The sequence below is a fragment of the Primulina huaijiensis genome, chromosome 18 (assembly GCF_012295235.1).
Source record: "Primulina huaijiensis isolate GDHJ02 chromosome 18, ASM1229523v2, whole genome shotgun sequence".
NCBI classification, from domain to species: Eukaryota; Viridiplantae; Streptophyta; class Magnoliopsida; order Lamiales; family Gesneriaceae; genus Primulina; species Primulina huaijiensis.
In genome coordinates this window covers 948,551-967,947 of record NC_133323.1, presented here as the reverse complement: position 1 = coordinate 967,947, position 19,397 = coordinate 948,551, and the positions used below count along the sequence as shown (strand labels likewise).

General features: G+C 34.9%; 3 protein-coding genes across 4 annotated transcripts; 2 read left to right on the top strand and 1 right to left on the bottom strand.

The window, feature by feature from the left end:
- The first annotated feature begins 215 nt into the window (after positions 1-215).
- On the top strand, positions 216-5,151 carry LOC140964493 (uncharacterized). Of its 2 annotated transcripts, XM_073424331.1 has the most exons (10): positions 216-416; positions 1,174-1,262; positions 1,361-1,590; positions 2,062-2,179; positions 2,692-2,766; positions 2,848-2,971; positions 3,074-3,579; positions 3,668-3,804; positions 3,919-4,005; positions 4,637-5,151. In XM_073424331.1, exons 2-10 carry the CDS (start codon positions 1,242-1,244, stop codon positions 4,734-4,736), a joined length of 1,398 nt encoding a protein of 465 aa, XP_073280432.1. In that variant the 5' UTR covers positions 216-416; positions 1,174-1,241; the 3' UTR covers positions 4,737-5,151. The 2 variants fall into 2 exon arrangements, with proteins under 2 accessions (XP_073280432.1, XP_073280433.1); XM_073424332.1 differs by lacking the exon at positions 216-416 and having other exon boundaries at positions 1,178-1,262; positions 1,347-1,590.
- Positions 5,152-5,976: 825 nt separating this feature from the next.
- Positions 5,977-13,019, top strand: LOC140964532 (kinesin-like protein KIN-8B). Its single transcript, XM_073424395.1, has 16 exons — positions 5,977-6,769; positions 6,896-6,967; positions 7,031-7,147; positions 7,658-7,746; positions 8,236-8,380; positions 8,469-8,564; positions 8,776-8,867; positions 9,312-9,413; positions 9,504-9,650; positions 9,791-9,941; positions 10,306-10,368; positions 10,448-10,684; positions 10,899-11,003; positions 11,084-11,197; positions 11,816-12,403; positions 12,534-13,019. Exons 1-16 carry the CDS (start codon positions 6,722-6,724, stop codon positions 12,795-12,797), a joined length of 2,430 nt encoding a protein of 809 aa, XP_073280496.1. The 5' UTR covers positions 5,977-6,721; the 3' UTR covers positions 12,798-13,019.
- Positions 13,020-14,882: 1,863 nt separating this feature from the next.
- LOC140965094 (homeobox-leucine zipper protein HAT22-like) lies at positions 14,883-16,314 on the bottom strand. The gene is made up of 3 exons (XM_073425151.1): positions 15,760-16,314; positions 15,411-15,496; positions 14,883-15,341 (listed from the first exon to the last, which is right to left on the bottom strand). Exons 1-3 carry the CDS (start codon positions 16,225-16,227, stop codon positions 15,056-15,058), a joined length of 840 nt encoding a protein of 279 aa, XP_073281252.1. The 5' UTR covers positions 16,228-16,314; the 3' UTR covers positions 14,883-15,055.
- Between the last annotated feature and the right edge of the window lie 3,083 nt (positions 16,315-19,397).

Genomic DNA, 19,397 nt, shown 5'->3' with positions numbered 1-19,397 from the left:
GTTTCCAAACTCATTCATATATCTATTCAATTAATAATAATAATAATAGTAATAATAATATTATTATTATATAAAAGTCGAAATACGTCTTCGTGCAACAAAATAATTAACAGATAAGTTATTTTAATAATGGTAATTATGAATAGATATGTCGAGGGGTAAAAAAGAAATTCACTCAAAAAATGTATTCTTCATTAGAATAGCACCCACCAGCGCACGATAGCAGATGACCTTGTTGTCCTAGGTCTCGGTTGCCCTAAGCGCGTTATCTCTCCAGCCTCGCGAAGGAGTCTCCGGGAGTTCAATTCCGAATTTTATTCTCAGAAGTCGTCTCTCAGATCTGTTTTCGTTTTTGCTCGCTGTCGATTTTGGCGATTGAATTTCGATTGTTTCCGTCGGTATTCGTTGATTTCTAGGTATTTGGCATTAATTCATTCAAAGATTTGTTTTTTCTATGATTTATCGGCGAATTACGTTACTGATGTTTTTATCACTGCGATTGCTGTTGAATTTCCATCGATTGTGGCGTATCACGCGATAATCGCATCATTTTAGTTTAAAAACTGAAATATATGAGATTTCAATTGGGCTTTTGCTTACGTGTTTTGAAACGATTTTTGTAATTAATGAGCGAAGAAACTGAATTTAACGTAGTTGATGGGGAGTCATTCTTCATTTTCTTGGCTGATCAAACATTTTCGGAACATATTTCAGTGATTTCATATTTTTCTCTTGTCGCCTGGTGACCGAAGATTTTAAGGTTTGACTGGATAAGAGATTCTTTTCGTTTTGTACCTTCTTGGAAAAATTTGGTAGATTTCTGTTTTCATTTTCTTAATTGATTATTGGTATCTGATCACTTCAACCATGAACCGATATTTTTCCTGTTCTTGGGTTATTTATATTTTCGGTGTGTTGGGTCAAAATTCTTTGTATGTAAATTTGAATTATTGAACAACTAGGAGACCATGCGAAATACAAGAGTAGAGGAAGAAGAAATTGGCACTCCAAATGAGTTTATGCTAGCATTTGTCAGTTTTTAATTTGAATAGTGTCGTCGGTAAGGCTGGTTTTTCAAAAGCATTCGCGCGTGAGTCTTTGAAACATATGTTATTGGGACGATCAAATTTATCTGGGTACAAATTTATTTTTTTCATACTTCTTTCTGATCAGGTTTTTGGGTTGGCCCTGAGAGAGCTAGCATCTATATATTCTACGGTTAACTTGCTATTCAAATTGCGATGCGCGGATATGAAAGAGATGTAAGCACCTACCAGTTTCACTTTCGTTGTTTTTTCCAGATTAAATTTTATGTGATTGTTGATTTGGTACCTTCATTTAACTAGTTTTGTCAGCGCAGGAGTATGAAGACTTGGACGAGTATGAAAATGATGGTACAGAGCCAGAAGAGGAAGAGGATGATGAAGGCGGATATGAGGAGGAAGAAACTTTCCAGCCTACCCAGGATGAGTTGGAATATCTTGAACTGAGGAATCGATTAAAAGAATCGATCAGAAAGCAGATGAAGAAGGAAATGGGGACTGCCAATTCTGGTTCTCGAGACAAGGCTAATACTTATCGTAAGGACAAGTAAGTTCTTGTCATCACTATTTTAATTTAATAATGCCTTATACATGATTTATTGTTCTGGATACAATTCCAGGGAAGTCATGGTCAGAGGAGGGCAATGGGTTCCCTATCACATATATTTGGATACGATTTTGGTTGGGGCATATGCATTTGTCCATTGACATGTCCTCGTTACCCTGCGATATTCCCGGCATTTTTCTTGCGCTATTTATTCAAGTTTGTTCCTCGTGAATTTTACATTGAGTTCGACAATAATAACCGAAAACTGATTACCTTATCGGGATAAGTGGTTTTTTTTCATAAGATTCTCTCTTTTAAGTCATATGCCACATTGTTTAGCACACTTACCTGTTTGGTCCAACTTAATAAATGGATCAACTTGGTGAATGTGACAGTGCTGATGAATTATGTCTAGTACATTGTTTCAAAGCATTTTAGTTCGATAACAAAATTGACTGGCGATTTTTGCAGTTATGGTTCCTTCTTTGGGCCCTCACAGCCAGTTATTGCTCAGAGAGTGATTCAAGAAAGCAAGTCCTTATTGGAGAATCCAAATTTGGCTGCAAGAATTGCTAGACCTAAATATGATGTATGTATATGAGACTCATTTTTATGAAATATTAGCATTCTTCTCAATATATCCCTGCTGTTTGCATCGTCTTCGTGGCATGGTTTAATATTTTATGTCATATAATTGATATAAATTATAGTTATGATTTGCAAAGTGCTTCAAGACCGCTGCTTTCAGTGATAATAATAATAATAGTAATAACGTGGGACAAGTCAAAGATAGAAAGGTCATATGTACTAAGGCATGCTGTTGGTTGTCTTGTTTTGTGGTTGTCGAAAGTTTTTTGTTTCACATCATTGCTCCTATGGTTGAGTCTTGAAGGTTTCCAAGAAGAGGATGCCTTAACTATGATTGTATTGTTATGTGACATGCTCCATGTTATTGGTCCTCTTTGGATTATTATGGTGATAATCCTCTCGTGTGGGAGCATGTAGTACTTGTATATCAAAATTCATTTTTAGTTGCATACTAGCATAAATGAATAATTTCGTTAGTTCTGTTGTTTGTTGACGTTCAGAATTTCTTTGCAGAATAATAAGAGCTCTGTTACAACCAATGTTAGATCAAAGCATCAAGCTAGCCTTCAAACAAAAGTTGCAACTGGGGTAATAATTCTCTATGATCTGTCACTCTCTCTTTGGTTATTTTATTTGTTTTTTACTCTTGTCTGCTGATAAATGATGCAGTTGAAAAAAAAAGTAGAAATGCTAAAGAACACAAGGGACTATTCCTTTCTATTATCTGAAGATTCTGAGGTTCCAATGCCCATGAAAAGTCCTCCGTCTAGAAATGTGCCTGCCCCCAAGTCTGGTGTGTTCCTCTTCCATGATTCCCTTTGGTTCGTTGACGCAAGTACCTATTGCGAACACTTTTTTTATGGTGGACTTATTCTTGTTTATGCTGGTTTTGAAGAGGTTCATACCGCTCGGCTACTGTCAAATAGTAAACGGGTGGTGAATGATCAAGGAAGAGAAGTCTCCAATGGTCATGAACATAGGAAGCAACTGCTTTCAAGCAGCCAAACTAAAGTCAGACCAGAGAAGATAGATCATACCAGCAGGTTGCCAGCAGGATCTAGGAAACAACTCGGTAGCAATAGTGGAAGTGGTCCAGGCCGGCCTTTGGGGCCTAAATCTGCCCCTTCTAGGAGTGGTGGCCCTTCCTTAGGGACCAAGGTCACCCAATCTCTTGCAAAAAATTCCGTGGTTGGCCGGGAAAAATCAAATCCTTCAACATCTGTACAATCTGTTGTGCATAAACCATCGTCGTCACACATTCAATCTGGTGTGCGGAAACCTATTCCTCCAAGCTCGGAACCTTCTCTTATGAAAAATCTATCATTACAAAGAAAGGAGTATCAAGAAACGAGCAAGCCAAAAATCATACCCAAACAGACATTGCCGCCCTCTAGAAATCATGTATGACATCTATATGAATTGTTGTTACCATTAAGTTGCTTATACATCTCTTCTTTCTTTTTTGATATTCGAGTTATGATTTTGGCAGGTGAAGCAGCAGTCTGCAAAAGTCTCAGCTCGAAGTACGTTGGCAGATGGTCGCCCAAAGGCAAAAATTGGGAGGCAACCTTATGCTGATGAATCTGATGATGATAAAGCTATAAATATGATCAGAAAAATGTTTGGGTAATTATGTTTATATTTCTATTTGCACTTTCTACATTTTGTACCCATTTCTTGACACTATTTTTACGCTGCAGTTTTCCAACCTCCGACTCATCGATTTGATACCTTCTGTAGGTATAATCCCAATAAGTATCGAGATGCAGATGATGATAGTGACATGGAAGCGAATTTTGATGATATTTTGAGGGAGGAGAGACGCAGGTGAGTGAGATAAAGTGAACTTAATATTGTGTTTGTGTGGTGTTTTGCTTTTTGTTTAAATTCTTTCATTTTTAGATGATAGATTGCATTGTTTACTTCTATATCTGTTTATGAAATCAATCCATTGTTTTATGCATTTGGTTGTGTCGTTCCCCATTCACACATCTCTTTATCCAAGATTGAATGTTGTGGCCTCTCTCTCTTTGATGCAATTCTATATTTTTGTCAATATGTACTCAGAAAAATTTATTTCATGTATCCCTGGCATGTCTTAGTAGTAGCACATTTTCTTGTCATTTGCGAATGTTACATAAGGATGATATATTGTGGGACTTTATGCGTGACGAGTCTTTATTTTTCTAGACTCTTCCTTACTGTTTTTTTATATTGCTACATTTATGTTCGAAGGGTACTTACACGTTGACAACAAATGAGACAGCATTTTTCGGTAACATTTGAGCTACTTTTTTTGCATATCAAGATGCATCCACTATGTTTACATGCTAGCTGCCAATGCTCATGAATTGTACCATCCGTTATATAATACTTTTCCATATTTTTAAATTTGGTCTTTTTTAATAAATCAGTATACCATTTTGAACTCTGTCGACATCTTTATCTTGTTTTTTAGTGAAAAAATTGCAATGAGAGAGGATGAAGAAGAGCTCCGCAAGTTAGAAGAGGAGGAAAGAAGGAAGCATTTGACTAAAAAACGCAAGCTGAGCCGCTAATGGCTGAATGTCACATGCATGCAGATGGCCAATGTCAATCTGATAAAGCAAATGTGAGACCTCTCAATTTTATGTAATTAAGGAGGATGATTTAAAACGTGTTCTCTCGGTTGCCGGGTTTGGGAATTCCAAGGTCGCATGCAGAATGGGGTTGGTTTCTTAATTTTGTTGGCTCCAATTCTTGAGAGGTGCAAGTGTAATTTATCAGTTTTAGTTACTAAAATTTACAGAGCTCTTGTTGCTGTCTATTTTTCTGCCCGATATTGTTGCCCTTTCACAATAAATTTGCTGTTTCTACCGTTTGTAGTGGAAAGTGGGTGCAAAAACCCAAAGCTCTTGGACTTGGAATTTAACTGTGGGTTTGATAATGCTATCATTTAATTCCGACTCAAATGTTTGAAAGTAGTTTTTGAGATGTGCATGCTTAAACTTAATTTTGGGAATTTGATTTGAAACTTGGTGTGTATGGTTTATAGTAATTATATGTAAAATTTCTTGTCTGTGTATTAATCGAGAATGTTATAGGAAAAGCGTGAGATAAATATATTTTGAAACTGGATGAAAATTTGAAGTTGAGTTTGGTGTAAAGGCTGTTGATCATATAACTTAATCCATCTTTTTAATATAATTCTTCGAAGTTTTATATAAAAAAACATATAACTTAATAATAGATATTGTTATATATAAAAAGTTTCTTGAATTTAATTCAACAAACAGGGTTTCTTAAATTTCGAAGATATATATATATACACTCATTTATTACCCACCAAACCAAAAATGTCGAACTCTCCTAATTCCCAACGACAATTAACTGTTAAATTTTTTAAACTCTGAATTTTGTAGGATTTATCATGTCTCGATTTGTTTATTTGTTGCATAACATTATTTTAAATAGTTGGGAACCAATTTCCCAATGGGAAGTTAGTAATTTAGTCAAACATATTATTTAGTACAAAGTGCACCAATTTAATTTAACTACGGATCAACTCACGAATGAATTTTACAAAATCTTGTCAGCCAAAATCATTTTTCGTTTTTTTTTTCTTTCTAATTTTTAGTAACCACTCCAATGCACGAATAACGAGTGGTTACATGTGAAGTTAATTATTTTATACGTTTCAAATTAAATAACAAAAAAGGAAATGAAACGAGTTATTTTGAATTTACCAAGAATTTTGGTAAAATTCAAAATTATTACATTTGATTTAATGTCACTATCCGGGGGACATAACTTTTCCCTTCCGATCATGCAACCAATCTTACAAAAGCTTATCATTTTCAAATTCATTAAAGTCTCGGATCAACGGTCACGATCGTCCAACCGTTCCTGAACTCTGTTGAGTTCTCGATTACCCGCGTCATCGTAGGATGCTATTTGATGCAAAACGTTACCATTTGCCTGAAAAAATTGGGACAATTTTGATTTCTTCAATCTCTGATTATATTCTGCAGTGTCATTTCATTTGCATTGATATTTGATTCTTCATTAATTACTCGTGTTTCGTTTTTCTTTTCGAGATTTTTTTTTGTGTTTTTCTCCGTCTTCCGAGAATCCAGCTGTTTCAGCTGACTTCATTTTTTTGGTTTCATCGAGGCTTCGAAAACGATGTTTTGTCGATGTTATTGAGCTTGAGGGAGTCAATGTGAATTTTTGAATTGTTGTTATGAATTTTAAGTCCCATAGTTTAATATCGGCGAAATGTCGCAGCTTTGCTTGGAAATCGAGGGTTTATGCATTTTTTGGTTTCTATCTCTGAGATTCAATGACATCGGTTGAATTTTTTTCCGACATAAACGGTGATTAATTCGAATATATATGTATTTTTTTTTATTTTATGGTAAAAGGACTGGTTTTGTCAGATTAGATTTTCCTTTTCTGGGTGCCGATTTTTTGGGAAAATATTTTTGTTTGATTGATGAAGCTATTTGAAGTTTAAAAGAAGCTCAATTATTTGGGAGAATTTTGACACGAATGTTGACCAAGAATGGCAAGCATTAGAGCTCCTGCTACCGAAAAAACCACAACTCTTACAGTGAGCGCAGCCTTTTCCTTCGAAATCCTGTTGAAAATTGTGCTATTTTTCATTTCTAATGTTGCGTGCTTGCTTATTATTCTTTGTTTTTCAAGTTTACACATTAGGTTTTTGGTTTGACTGTAGGTGGCTGTAAAATGTAGGCCATTAACTGAGAGAAAATGTGGTCGTGATAATGTCAGAGTGCAAAATGATAAGGTTTGTTAAATTTTGATTCATAGCGAGAAGAACAAAATTGATGGGGGTAATGAAAAATTGCAGGAAGTGATTGTTTTGGATCCAGACCTTTCAAAGGACTACTTAGATCGTATACAAAATCGATCCAAGGAACGGAGATATGCTTTTGATTATGCCTTTGGTCCTAACTCCACCAACGTGGTAATCATTGTGCGCTTCTCTTATTGCAAAAATGTTTTTAAGTTATGGTTGTAATCCTCTGAGTTAAATAGGATGATTTGGATAATCTTATGTGTTACGTCATATCATCTGATGATTTGGATTACGGATTATCTGAAGCGTTACTTACTTCATATCATTTGTTTGAGTGATGACTATGACTTTCTGCATAATAGAGTCTATGTTTTATGCAAATGATATACTCTCGAGTAGTTTTCTCTTCTTTAGTGGATTTTTTAATCTCTTCCTTTTCTATTTTATCCCATTAAGATATGCGGTCAGGAACTTCTCTGATTTGGTCGGGAACTTAGAGTTGAAGGATGAAGCTCGAGGCATAATACTCATCAGGATAATTCATGCTTGAAATGTGAAATGATAACTGCTGCATCATGCATGGTTTCTTATGTTAAAATTAGTTTGATAAGTATCTTTTTGATAATGTGCAAGAGTTATTGCAGATACTGACAGCCGATGTTTTCCTGCTTTCTTCAGGATGTCTACCAGAGAAGTATACATTCCACTATTTTTGGGGTTGTCCAAGGTCTCAATGCAACTGTATTTGCTTATGGTTCTACTGGGAGGTGTATTAAAATTACCAATATCCATTCAGTTGCAGCATGGCCATCTAATTGTGATTCTATTTTGTATTTGGTTCTATGATTTAATGTAAACAATTGTTCGATACAAATTTTTTTGGCTGAATGTTACTAATATATCTGTGCTGAAAAAAGTTCATTTATACCTTCCAAGCTAAGTAAAAGTAAGTGGCATTTATTTTTTACTCTTGCTGCCTTACTGATGGGCCTGATGGCCATGGAATGATAGTTAGTACTGCAATACCTATTTATTTTTCTTGTTAACTTATATCTCCCTTGACGTGTGTCAACCTGTAGTTATGTTAAGTTGCTGAGAAGCAGGTGTCAATGATTATTATACCTCAAAGACAGCACACTAAAATAGATTCTTCTGAAATTTAGGCTTAGAAAAATGGTTGCTTGAATTTTGCCATACGTCATTTAGGAAATTAATCCCATTGCATCTTTTAAGCGATTCTTTTTGAACTTATCTAGTGGCAAAACATACACCATGGTTGGAACTCAAGATGATCCTGGACTTATGGTTCTCAGTCTCAATACCATTTTTGATCTAATCGAGAAAGACAATACCTCTGACGATTTTGAAGTTACTTGTTCGTACCTTGAAGTATACAATGAGGTAGATCTATTTGCTTGTTTACTCGAGAAAATTAAGGTTTTGACAATTGATTAGCTGTCTTTTCATATTTGACTTTTCTTTCCCACAGGTCATCTATGACTTGCTTGAAAAATCATCAGGTCACTTGGAACTGAGGGAGGATCCCGAAAAAGGAATAATTGTTGCTGGCCTTAGAAGTATTAAGGTCATTTATCCTGTTTCTGTAAAAATTTCCGAGTCTTATAGTTGATTCATTGGAAATATTTATAGAACTTCATATGCATATGAATAAGGTTGATGGAAAGTTATCTGAGACATGGCTAATGTTTTTTATTCTTAATAGGCAGCCATAAAATTTGTGGAGATGATCTATGATGAACATAGTAGGTCCTTATTGTCGTTGCTGCATGTCACAGGTGAACTCAGCTGTTAAGATTCTTGAACTTTTGAATTTGGGGAATAGTAGACGTAAAACTGAAAGCACAGAGGTCAATGAAACTTCTTCTCGGTGCGTGTTTTCTACTTTTGTGTACTAGTTCTAATAGTTTTCTTTCCCTTGGTACCATGCTGCCTCAGATTTAAGAATGGTGACATCCTTCGAAAGCGAATATCAGCAGCTGAAGATATTTCCCATTGCATTTAGTACTACCATACGTAAATCTGTTTTACATTTCAAACTTAGCAATACTTAATACAGTATTGCTTGTCAAATAGATAATCGAGCTGTTGAATATAGATGCTTAAAGGAAGATGACGGGTTGCAAATTATCCCAATATAATTTTCAAACCATGGAAGGTGAACTAGAAGGGAAAGTAATGCATACCCAGATATCGCTTCATACAAAGCACATGAAATGACTTAAAAGTGCACATAACCACTAACCCAACTGATGTTCTTGAGTTGACCTATCTTTTAGCATGGTATGATGTATTTACAAATATTTCTTGACAGTTCCCATGCAGTTCTGGAAATAAACGTGACAAGAAAACAGCAAAAGAGATATCCCACTCAGTTTATCAGAGGAAAACTTGCACTGGTGGATCTTGCTGGCAGGTTTGTGTTTCTGTTTGGTATTTGTTCCAAAAAGTTTCAATATGCTTCTTTTAGAGGTATGGAGCACCAATGTGAAAAATCATAATGCAGTGAACGAGCATCTGAGACAAATAGCGGGGGACAAAAATTGAGAGATGGTGCCAATATAAATCGGTCGCTTCTTGCTTTGGCAAATTGCATTAATGCTTTGGGAAAACAACAGAAGAAGGGCCTAGCTTATGTTCCATACCGCAATAGGTCTCTCTCTCTCTTGCCCCCACCCCCTTCCATTCCACCATTTTTATCCATCTATTATTTGATGCAAGTGCGACATGTTTCCCATTCGTGATGTATGCTTTAATTGCTGATAACTTAGCAAATCTTATATTTTTCCTCAGTAAGTTGACACGGATTCTTAAAGATGGTCTGAGTGGTAATTCTCAAACAATAATGATTGCCACTATCTCTCCTGCTGACCACCAGTATCACCATACTGTCAATACTTTGAAGTATGCTGGCCATGCAAAGGAAATAAAAACACATATACAGGTGAGAGTATAAAGATGAAAGAACTGGTGATCATGTAGGGCAATCGTGTCAAGTGTTGTCTGCATTTAACAATGCCTTTTTCTATACTTGTTTGAAGGTTGGCTACATGGAATCTCTTACACATTTCAATTAATCTAGTGTCAGGTTCTTATCAATCACCCTTTTTCTCAAGGGTTTACTTTGATGATTTTATGTCTATATTTTGTACTTGTATCAGTATGATGTCTGCTATATTTTTATCTCCTTTCAATTTAGTTTCTTGGAAGTGTGATATGCTTGTAACGTACTTTTGTTTTTGTTCAACTTAATTTCATAAAGTTCATTTGGGACATTGTCATTGATATAGCGATAATATATTTGTCAGAAAAATATAGGCACGATCAATGCTCATGTATCAGACTACCAAAAGATGATTGACAACCTTCAGGTAGTTAATATTTTTAAACAATCTACGCCTTTTGGGTCTGAAGTCCTGCTATACCATGAGAGATCATTCTAATTTACAGGGGGAGGTCATCCGTTTGAGAAAGGAGTTGGCTGAAAAAGAGACTCAACTTAATGCCAAGCCTACTGAAAGAGATATAGATGATGAAATATCTTGGTTGAATGCACTGAGCCAAGAAACTAGTGAAAACGTCCACGACAGGATAAATTTGCAGAAGGCTCTAATCGAACTCGATGAAACTAACCTTCGCAATCGGAAGGAACTCCGACATCTTGATGATGCTATTGCGAAGCAGCAGGTTAGACAGTGACTTTTCCTTCCAGTTTTTTGCTGAATATAAGAATGATTTGAGCTTATAAACCGTTGTGAAAATCTGGCTGTTTATTTGTTTCTCTGCTCCTTTGATCCTCTAAGGACCCATTTTATCCAGTTTTGTGTAATTTATCTTTACTGAATGCTGAATTGATCTTTAATTGGAAATATTATTGGAGGACTATGTTTTATTATTTCAGGCTGTTGAAAATGAAGGGGCAGTTGTGCAGGCATTGCAATCGAGGCGTCAGGTGATTCTTGACAATATTCGTGACAACGACGAGCTTGGTGTCATTTATCAGAAGGTTGTGTACCCCTGAGTGTTGATTGTGTTCATATTTTGTCATACTTGCTCAAAAATTTTCACCTCGTCTGTATCATGCAGGAAGTTAAACTGAACGAGAAACGCCGGTGTCAACTACAAGATATGATAGATGAAGCCATTAAAAACAATGGCAACAAAACTTATTTGGGCATTCTCAGTCAATACCGACTTCTGGTAAACAAATATTTATATATTTACTTCTGTCATTTATTTTTTATCAGAGATTTGTGATTTGATGGAGGCCAGATTTTTATCAGAGATTTGTGATTTGATGGAGGCCAGATTTTTGGTGTCCTCCCTTCATGCAAGTTGGCAGAACTGGACAACCTGGCGGAGTTCCATTGCTAGTGTTAGAAAACTGACTATTATATATTTATCAATTCTTTTCCGTAATACATTAAACTGTAAATAAAAATATCAATTATTGAGAAAGCTTTATATATGTGAAGTATTTTAAAAAATATATTTATGATGTGTTGAATATGAAACAATTTTTTTTATTGGACAACACGTGATAGTTATAATAATAAATCATAATCTTAAATAAAATGTAAAAAGAAAACCATTTAGACATCAGCTATACTGGAGCTTGAGCTAGAAAAGTTTTTCAAGTTCAACTCGCACTCGACTTATCAGAATTTATTTGTCTATTTGAAAAAGATGGTCCCTCCAAACTTTATGAAATTTTAGTCATCATGAATATTTGTCATTGAGTTATGGTTCCTTTTTTCCTCTGTAGTCATATTTATCAATTATCGGCACGTCAATGTCTCTAGTATTGCAAATATGCAGGGAATTGCTAACACAGAACTTCAGTTTGAAATGGCAATGAGAGACCAAATTATCTCCAGCCAAAGAGAAGCCCAGAGACATCTATGGAATCTGCTTATGAGCTTAGGTCTTGATGAAAAGCAAATAGTACAGCTTGGAGCAAAGCAAGGGATAATTGTTGAAGAAGGGACAAAGATGAAACCGCTCGGGTGGTCAAACATGACTACGCCACAAGATTTGCAACGCAAAAATTACTCTCCTTTACATCGCTCTCCATCCCGCAGTCAATGTGGTGCATTAACTTGTTTTTATCCTCAAACAAGTGAGCTCATCTCAAGATCACTTTCTAGAGACAATCAGAAGCTTCCTCCTGATTTTTGCCTAGAGGACCACCCAAGTTCATTTTGTTACATATCTCGGGGTTTCTCCACATCAGCCTATCAGCCATGGCACAGCGACCAGCCAATTTTAGGTTTTGGTGCCTTTGATCAACATTCTGATGTCTTACACAATTTGTTTCCGCACATGAGAAGCTATATCTCTCCATATGATGAGTGTGGAGTGTCGACTTCATGTTTTGAGGTCAACTTTAGGCAGCAGCAGCAACAGGTAAAATGCAAGTACAACAAAATTATTGCACAAATGTCTCAATAAACTAAACAGATGGTTAATATTCTTGAACTTATTTCTCCACAGTAGTAGCCCTCATGACTTTTCTAAACTGTGTTATGGTTTACAGGATGGATGGGCAGTGGCTAATAAGCAGGAAGTAAACGTGAATCATCATGTTGAAACAAGCAGTGTATGGGACCATCGCAGAAGCGTGATCACACACTGTGGTGGTACAATGCAAGCTACATTTGGGCATCTTCCAACGAATCAAGTTGCTATCACAGCCAATTCCCCACTGGTTTTTCCTAAGCTTCCAACTCCTGCTCAACAAAATGTTTCACCTATGCTTCCTCCGCATGTTACTTCCAATTTTCATGAAAAGCGCTTTTAGTGTGAGTAATCTTTACTTTTAGACAGAAAGATTAGTTCACATCCATTCTTGTTTTGGACCTTTTGGTTCAATTTGATGCCCCTCCAAATATATATACTCCAGGTCGTGTTAGTTGCTGAAATAGTTGAGACCCCAAGTGACCAGCTCATCTCTAGGAATGGTAGAATTGTAGGAATTCAGGATTAATTACATTTGAAAACGTGCTTTTAATTTTGATGCAGAATGAATGCATTTATTTCAAAACAAAAACGTGCTTTGAACTTTGATGCAGAATCCTTCTCTCACCCGCAAACACACCAGAGTAATGGCTTTGTAAATCAAAATTCTTGGCTCGGCATCCAATATAGTGATAAATTACTACAATCGTGAGTCCAGTGTTGATTATATAATTAATATTTTTATTATGACCAATTTCTTGTATATATTATAATCAAATAATTTGTTACGTTCGTGTGGTTTGGATTGCCGTATTTAAAATTAATAACTAGCTAGATTTTCGTATGACGCGATGAAGCATGCTTCTCTCTAGTCGACTTTAATTTCTACCTCTTCATTCAAGAGCCACACCACATTATTATGGTTTGACATGCATATTTCAAATCCACGTGAAAGATGCAATTATTGCATCAATAATTGACAATTCAAACTATGCATGCATCTCGAAATTTCACAGCAACAACGCCATATAGATATAGATCTATACTTAGATACTTTGATCTTACTTTATGCAGCGAAGAAGTGTTCAAGTTGTTCTATAGCTAGCGTTATTACAATTTACAACAAAACTGACTAACAATTAATCATATGTGTTGTCTTTCAACTTTACAAGTTAGTAGAATAGTTGAATGTTTGACCAATTGTCGTGAATTTGGTTTCTTACAACACTTTATCGAGCAATTGCACCTTTTATTGTTATATATAAAAAATTAATAACACCGACAAACACACATCTCGTCCATTAATTTGTTCCCCTTTTTTATTTTATGATAATATATATTAGTATATAACCAGTTTCTACATTACAATATTTGCATTCAAATTTCCTTTTTATATCTATAGTATGGTTATATTATTAAATGTTAATCTCTTAAAATAATTAATTCTTATCAAATAAATGGATTAAAATACATAATTTTTAATTTGTTAAAAATCACTGTAAAAATTTGTTTATAATACACTGGCATGCAGTTATCATATTGCAGGTTCTCACCTATTACTAAAAAAAGTGAACGTTTTTTTATGTTAACCTTGTAATGACCCCTAATTCTTCTAATTACCATGTTTCTTATTAATCCTAATTAGGAAAGGAATCGGCGGTGACAGAATGATTGGAAACCACGTATCAATATAGTCGGAATCAAATTTTAATTGGAAGATGAAACATTTCTTTTAATATAATTAATTACATATTTATTTTTGTCTTCCAAACATAAAAATGAAGTCTAATTTATTTTAAGAAAATTGGATAACAGGAAACAAAGCGCACCAACGACAGTTTCTTTTTTAACCCACACATCTCTCTTTTTATGTGTGCACCATACAACCACAACATTTAACAACGAAAAATGAATACTCACATGTTTTAGAAAACATAAAAATTCATGTAAAACGGTTTCACGAGTCAAAATAAAAAAAATATTACTTTTTATTATAAATATAATCATAGTTGATCCGTCTCACGAAACGAAAAAAAATATGTTAGATTATCTTACAAGAGAACTATTACGTCAAGTCTACCGCATAAGCCAACTTCTACATTTATCTAATCTATCAATCATGTTAACTCACATTTTCCCACGAGGATGTATATTTTCAATCCCATTATATTGAAGAGGGCCGGGCCTCTATATTTACATCGTCTATTTTTATATATATAGAAATGTAAGTAAGAACTAGGCCTTACATACATTCATAATAATTCAACAATATTACACAAATAATTGAAGATTTCCATAGAAGAAAAAGGATGTATATGAAGAGGAACAACAAAAAATAATCACTTAGCTTCAATACATCATATTATATGATGCTTATTTGTTTCCCACCCATTTAGCATATATTAAAAAAAGATTAAGGAAGAAACTAAAAGGGGAAAAAAAGAAAATATTCTCTCTAAATTACTTAAATTTTCATATTTTTTTACAATCCCTTGACCAATCAAAAAAGAGGGTCGGAGGGGAGAGTGGGTCCACATTTATATACGCTACAAAAATATATAAAAATTTATTTATTTATATCCGAAAACGGAGGCTGAATAACTAACAAGCCGCCGATGGACTATTGAAGTGATTATAGAAATGTGGCTTCGTAGCCACCGTCAACGAGCCCTTATCCACGGCGGCGGCGGGTGACGAGGAGGCGCCGACCGTTTCACAGGACGGACACATAGTCAGGGTGGCAGCGGGAAGCTGCATGTAGAGTGGCTGTGCCGCCAATTTTAGCGCCTTCAACTCCTGCAGCTCTTTCTGCAGCCGCTGGTTCTCATCTGTAAGAGTCTCGCAGCATTTCTTCAAAAATTCGCAGTCCGCTTNATTATTTTTCAAGGTTTTGCGTTATGATTTTGTGAAGAAGCTTGAGTTTCCCTAGAAGAGGATGAATTATTGATGATTCGATTCCAACCTGGCTCTTCTATTCTGGAACCACACTTCAACCTGCCGTGGCCTTAGCTTCAACTCCCTCGCCAAATCTTGCTTTTGTTTCTGATGAAATAATGGAAAAAATATATATCAGTTTATAATGATTCTATATAGACGAAAATCAACCTGCAAATTATATATGTATTGACCATATATTACGCAGGTACAGCACCGTATCAGATCTATCAAATCCCTCAATCCAAAATAAATTTCAAATATATGTGTGATAATATTTTTTAGAACACAAGAAGTCGATTATTTTTTTTTATCAAATTCTAGGTGTCTCGGCCGGTATGTATATATGGAGAAGAACAAAATTAAATTACATGATTGAGAGTGCTGTGGATCTTGAAGCTTTCCTCCAAAAGAGCAGACTGAACTTTAGTAAGCCTGAGTTTCTTCCTACCATTGGGTCCATCATCATCTTCTTCGCCAGTTCTAGAGGAAACCCTTTCGATTTCTCCCTCTTCACTGCTGCCAAATTCTCTCCCCCTCTTCACACTAACGTTCGAGAATGAATGAGTGGCACTGTCTTGTCTGTACAAACGTCCACAGGACAATTGACGATCACTGAAAACCACCTTAATCTTATTATCAGAATCCACCTTTTTTCCAGCGTCATGAATCTGATAAGTTTCGTCAGAAAGACTCAGATTCAGTGAAGGATCATAAAACTCATTAAGCTTTTGAGCTGGAGATGCCTTTTTGGACTTGTTTTGCAGGGTTAATGGTGATGAAATAAAACCCAAACCTAAAACCAACCCTGCCGTGTTGTCTAAATCATCAAAACCCATTTATTTTGGAGAAATTGGGTGGAAAGATTGGAGCTTTTTGGCGTGGGAGAGAGAGAGAGGAGAAGGGGTGTTGTTTTTTTTTGTGTGTTTGGGATCAAGCAGGATGTTTGACGGTGTATATATATATATTTGGAAAAAAAGGATCCCCTCTTTTTTTCTTGATTATTTTTTTTGTCTTGGATATGAGGACTATGGCGGAGACTTTTGTTAAAAGGAGAGAATGTAATGGTGGAAATTGGCGTGTGTGTGTGTGTGGGTTTCTTCAATTATGATGACCAACAACGAGGAAACGAAAACAAGCTAACAATTCATTCGAGTACGTCGGGGAACGAACATCACCAATTCAATCATTCCCTTTCCCCCTATACACACACAGTACTCTTTCACCAGTACTCTAGCTAGCTACCTCTCTGGTTCCATTTAAAATCCCATATTTTTAGCGGAATTATATTTTCTCACGATTGCTGAAATTGATTAAAAAAATATCAGATACATTTTTATGCATAAATTAGTTAATTTAATAATGATTTGAAGCGCAAATACTAGTCTTGTACAGTATATATGATCATGATCATATAATTAAGGTCATGAAAGAAACAATGAGTCGATAAGCACTCATGAATTTTAAAAAGAAATAGTCACGTATATATAATATTTATTATGTATGAAAACTTTTACGATCTGTCCTATGTGGGTGTGATCCAAATCAACTCAGGAAAAATAATATAATGTTGAAAGATGCATGATATGAATCACAAATAAGTTTTAATGTTTGACAATTAATCAATACTATATTTTAGCAGACCACATGACCTGTCTCTTACTCCATGCTTGGTTTAATTAGCACGAAATGGGTTTCATGTTACTTTCTTTACTAAACAAATACCTTTCCTCTTCTTTTTTTTTTTCTAATTAAAATAATTTCAAGGATGGATCAGAGTATATGTATTGCCCACTTCAAAATGCTGGCCCGTACCATATACTTATCTATATATATCGAATTGTGCTTGTAAGAGATATATAACCGGAGAGGGACGTAATCATTTCTGGATATCACGTCATCACTTTGTTGCTGTCACGTTAGCACTCTCTTGGAAAAGAAAAAAAATGCTCATTAGGGTATCAAGACTGTGAATCAACTGACGACAAAAAAAAAACGTATAAGTTAGATGACCAAAAATATAATTATAGAATAAATACTAATCATAGGCATCAAAGAACCCCCTCCCAAATACTTTACATGAAAGTCTCTTGTACGTTCATCTCCAATACCAATTATATACCGAGTCAAGCATGCAAGTTTCCAGTAGAATATCGTGAGAAATAGTAATGGTAATGGTAAATAATTATAAATACAAATATCATAATCATAAATTCTATTATTGCATGCATGCATGCATTCATCCATTGCGAGTACCGAATCATTAATTGAAAGACCAAGGTTGCGCAGCATACGCAAGCTAAGGGGTTTACATATAGTAGGTATCTATTTCTCTATTATTTTCTCTTTGATTTCGAATTGAGACTTGAAGTTTTAGCCGGAAAGAAGACAAGACCATGAACTAGAAATCCTAGAAGTAACTTGCACTTTTTCTTACCAGACCGAGCTAACGAGCTTCCCTTCTACTACCGGAAAAGAGAAGTTTACCACCGCCTACGCCTACATATTCCACTCACCCTATCCTCTTTCATTCTATTCCAAGACGAGGGTTCGAAAGAGACACCAAAAGTTTTTAAAATAGTTTATGGTCCTAATTAGATATGGGTCTATTGGTCTGCCCTCAAAAAGAGTGAGATCATTAATAACACTTTATAACTAACTCTAAAGGAGTGGAACCAAGTGTCAATGAATGTGCTTGCAGAGTGGGGAACTATAAGCATAACAGCTCTTGAAGTCTAAGGGGTTGGTTTACTTTTAGACATACTTCATTTGCTTTTCTTATTCGGACACATTTGGCATGGTGCTATAATTTTGTTTAGAGATGTTTTTGCTGGTAGTTGAATAAGGCATGTCAATCCCAATACACCGACAACTCCCATCATATGAAATGGGTTCAATGTCCAATTACGGCTGATTGCTGATGCAATATGGTAAATATAACACGGCCGTGGTAAGAAATAAGGAAAAATTAGGCAAAACACACCATAATGAAGTAGTTGTACGGGGATAATTGTAATGGTGATGGAATATGATTCATGTATATGATCAATCGGGATCTTTGGTAAAGAAGAAAGTTGAGTTGATAGGGAGTGTTTGGTTTCGGCCCAGAAACACATGATCCTGCATTGTCGTCTGCGGTTTGTGCTTGTCATAAATTTCACATGAACGATTAAATAATATCTCTCTTGTAAAAATAAATGAATTTCAATATTTTTTAGCAGATAACTGAAGTTTTACAATAAGAGCCTTTTTATATATATTTACTGTTTTAATTCAACGTTTATATGCTCTAAAAACATGTAATCTTTCAACTTGTACAACAACAACAAAATACTGAAAGGATAATGAAAGACATCATGTTTTGGGACGTTCCATAGGCAAAAACAATAAAATACAAAAACAAGTACTACTGCTTTATCAGTACCAAATTTGTTTCTATGTGCACAAAAGTCTTAAACTCTAATCTGATCATTGGACCATTATTACTTTTATTATTATGAAAGAATATAAATTAATGATTGATATACAAAATCCATTTGGTAATAGGCAAAAGAAATCCATATATGGTTTATTCATGTGTGAATTACAAATAACCATTTAATCAATTATGAAAAGGGTAAGAAACGTGTCGTGTGAAAAGAATTTTTTATTTTGAGAAAACGTAAAGAAGACATGAAACATTTAAACAAAAAGTTCCCCACAAATTATTTGGTATCATGTGAATTGGATCCCAGTCTGAGGATATTGTTATATGATTTTTAAAATAATAATAATAATAATAATAATAATAATAATAATTTATATAAATAATAAAATAATATTGTGGCATAATAAATTGAGTAAATCTCCTGTGCAACGTTCCCACATATTTATATATATTTATACATGTGAGATGGGTCGAACCAAACTATACCTATAATGAAAAGTAACATTTTTGATATAAAAGTAGTATTTTTCACTCAAATCAACACATATTATGCAATATTTTTTATAACAAAATTAACAAAAA